At 65.3% G+C, this 744-nt stretch overlaps 1 protein-coding gene across 1 annotated transcript in view; it reads right to left on the bottom strand.

The window, feature by feature from the left end:
* The window catches only part of LOC104619155 (T-cell activation Rho GTPase-activating protein-like), a gene marked incomplete at its 3' end in the record, with an annotated part of 2,830 nt that extends 2,226 nt beyond the window's left edge, over positions 1-604 (bottom strand). The window contains exons 1-2 of the mRNA XM_010284941.1: positions 573-604; positions 379-445 (exon numbers count right to left, since the gene is read on the bottom strand). Coding sequence (XP_010283243.1) covers positions 379-445; positions 573-604 — 99 coding nt within the window. The remainder of the gene's footprint in view (positions 1-378; positions 446-572) is intronic.
* Positions 605-744: the final 140 nt, after the last annotated feature.

Below are 744 nucleotides of genomic sequence, written 5' to 3'. Positions count from 1 at the left end.
CAGCGGATGCCCTCGCTGGTCCAGGTGACGTCCTCCCTTGGGGTGCCACACCTGCATGGCGACACTCGGGGACAAGTGAGCACAGCTCCTGCCGGCTGCGGCCCATCTGCCTGGCTCTGGAGTCGGAGCTGAGGCAGGCAGCACGTCGAGCGCTCAGCACTGTCAAAGGGTCCCGAGGGCTCAGCTCTCTTCTGTGGCAACGGCTTCAGGCAGCACGTCGAGCGCTCAGCGCTGTCAAAGGGTCCCGAGGGCTCAGCTCTCTTCTGTGGCAACGGCTTCCTCTGGGCGAAGGGCAGCTGCAGCAGTATCCTCAGTTCTGCAGACTTGCCGCTTGCAGGAGAAAAGGAGGCCCTCCCTGCCTTTCTTTGCAAAACTCACCTGGTGAGCGGCAAAGTCCCCCTCCGTTGGCAGATGAGGCCGGCGGAGGCGCTTGCTTGGGGTCATCCTGCAAGAAGCAGGCTGCGCTTAGAGAGCAACCCTGCAGCAGCAAAGGACAGTGGTGAGAGGCCACCCAACACCAGCAGCCCGAGCGCGGCACAGCCGGGTCCCTCGGCGCTCCCGGGCTCTCTGACCTGCGTGGCACGCTTCCTCCCAGCGCCGCCATGCGAGCATGTGCCAGCATTCCTGGTGCCTCCCCAACCCTCTCAACTCCCTGAGTGGCACCGCACGGCCCTCCCTCCCTCCTGCACAAGCTCACCCCACTCTCCGCACAGCCCGGCACAGCCAGAGGCGGGTGAAAGGCAC

The sequence above is a fragment of the Phaethon lepturus genome, unplaced genomic scaffold (assembly GCF_000687285.1).
Source record: "Phaethon lepturus isolate BGI_N335 unplaced genomic scaffold, ASM68728v1 scaffold15254, whole genome shotgun sequence".
Taxonomy (NCBI): Eukaryota; Metazoa; Chordata; class Aves; order Phaethontiformes; family Phaethontidae; genus Phaethon; species Phaethon lepturus.
The sequence above is the reverse complement of the archived record's forward strand: the minus strand, read 5'-3'. Positions and strand labels throughout refer to the sequence as shown.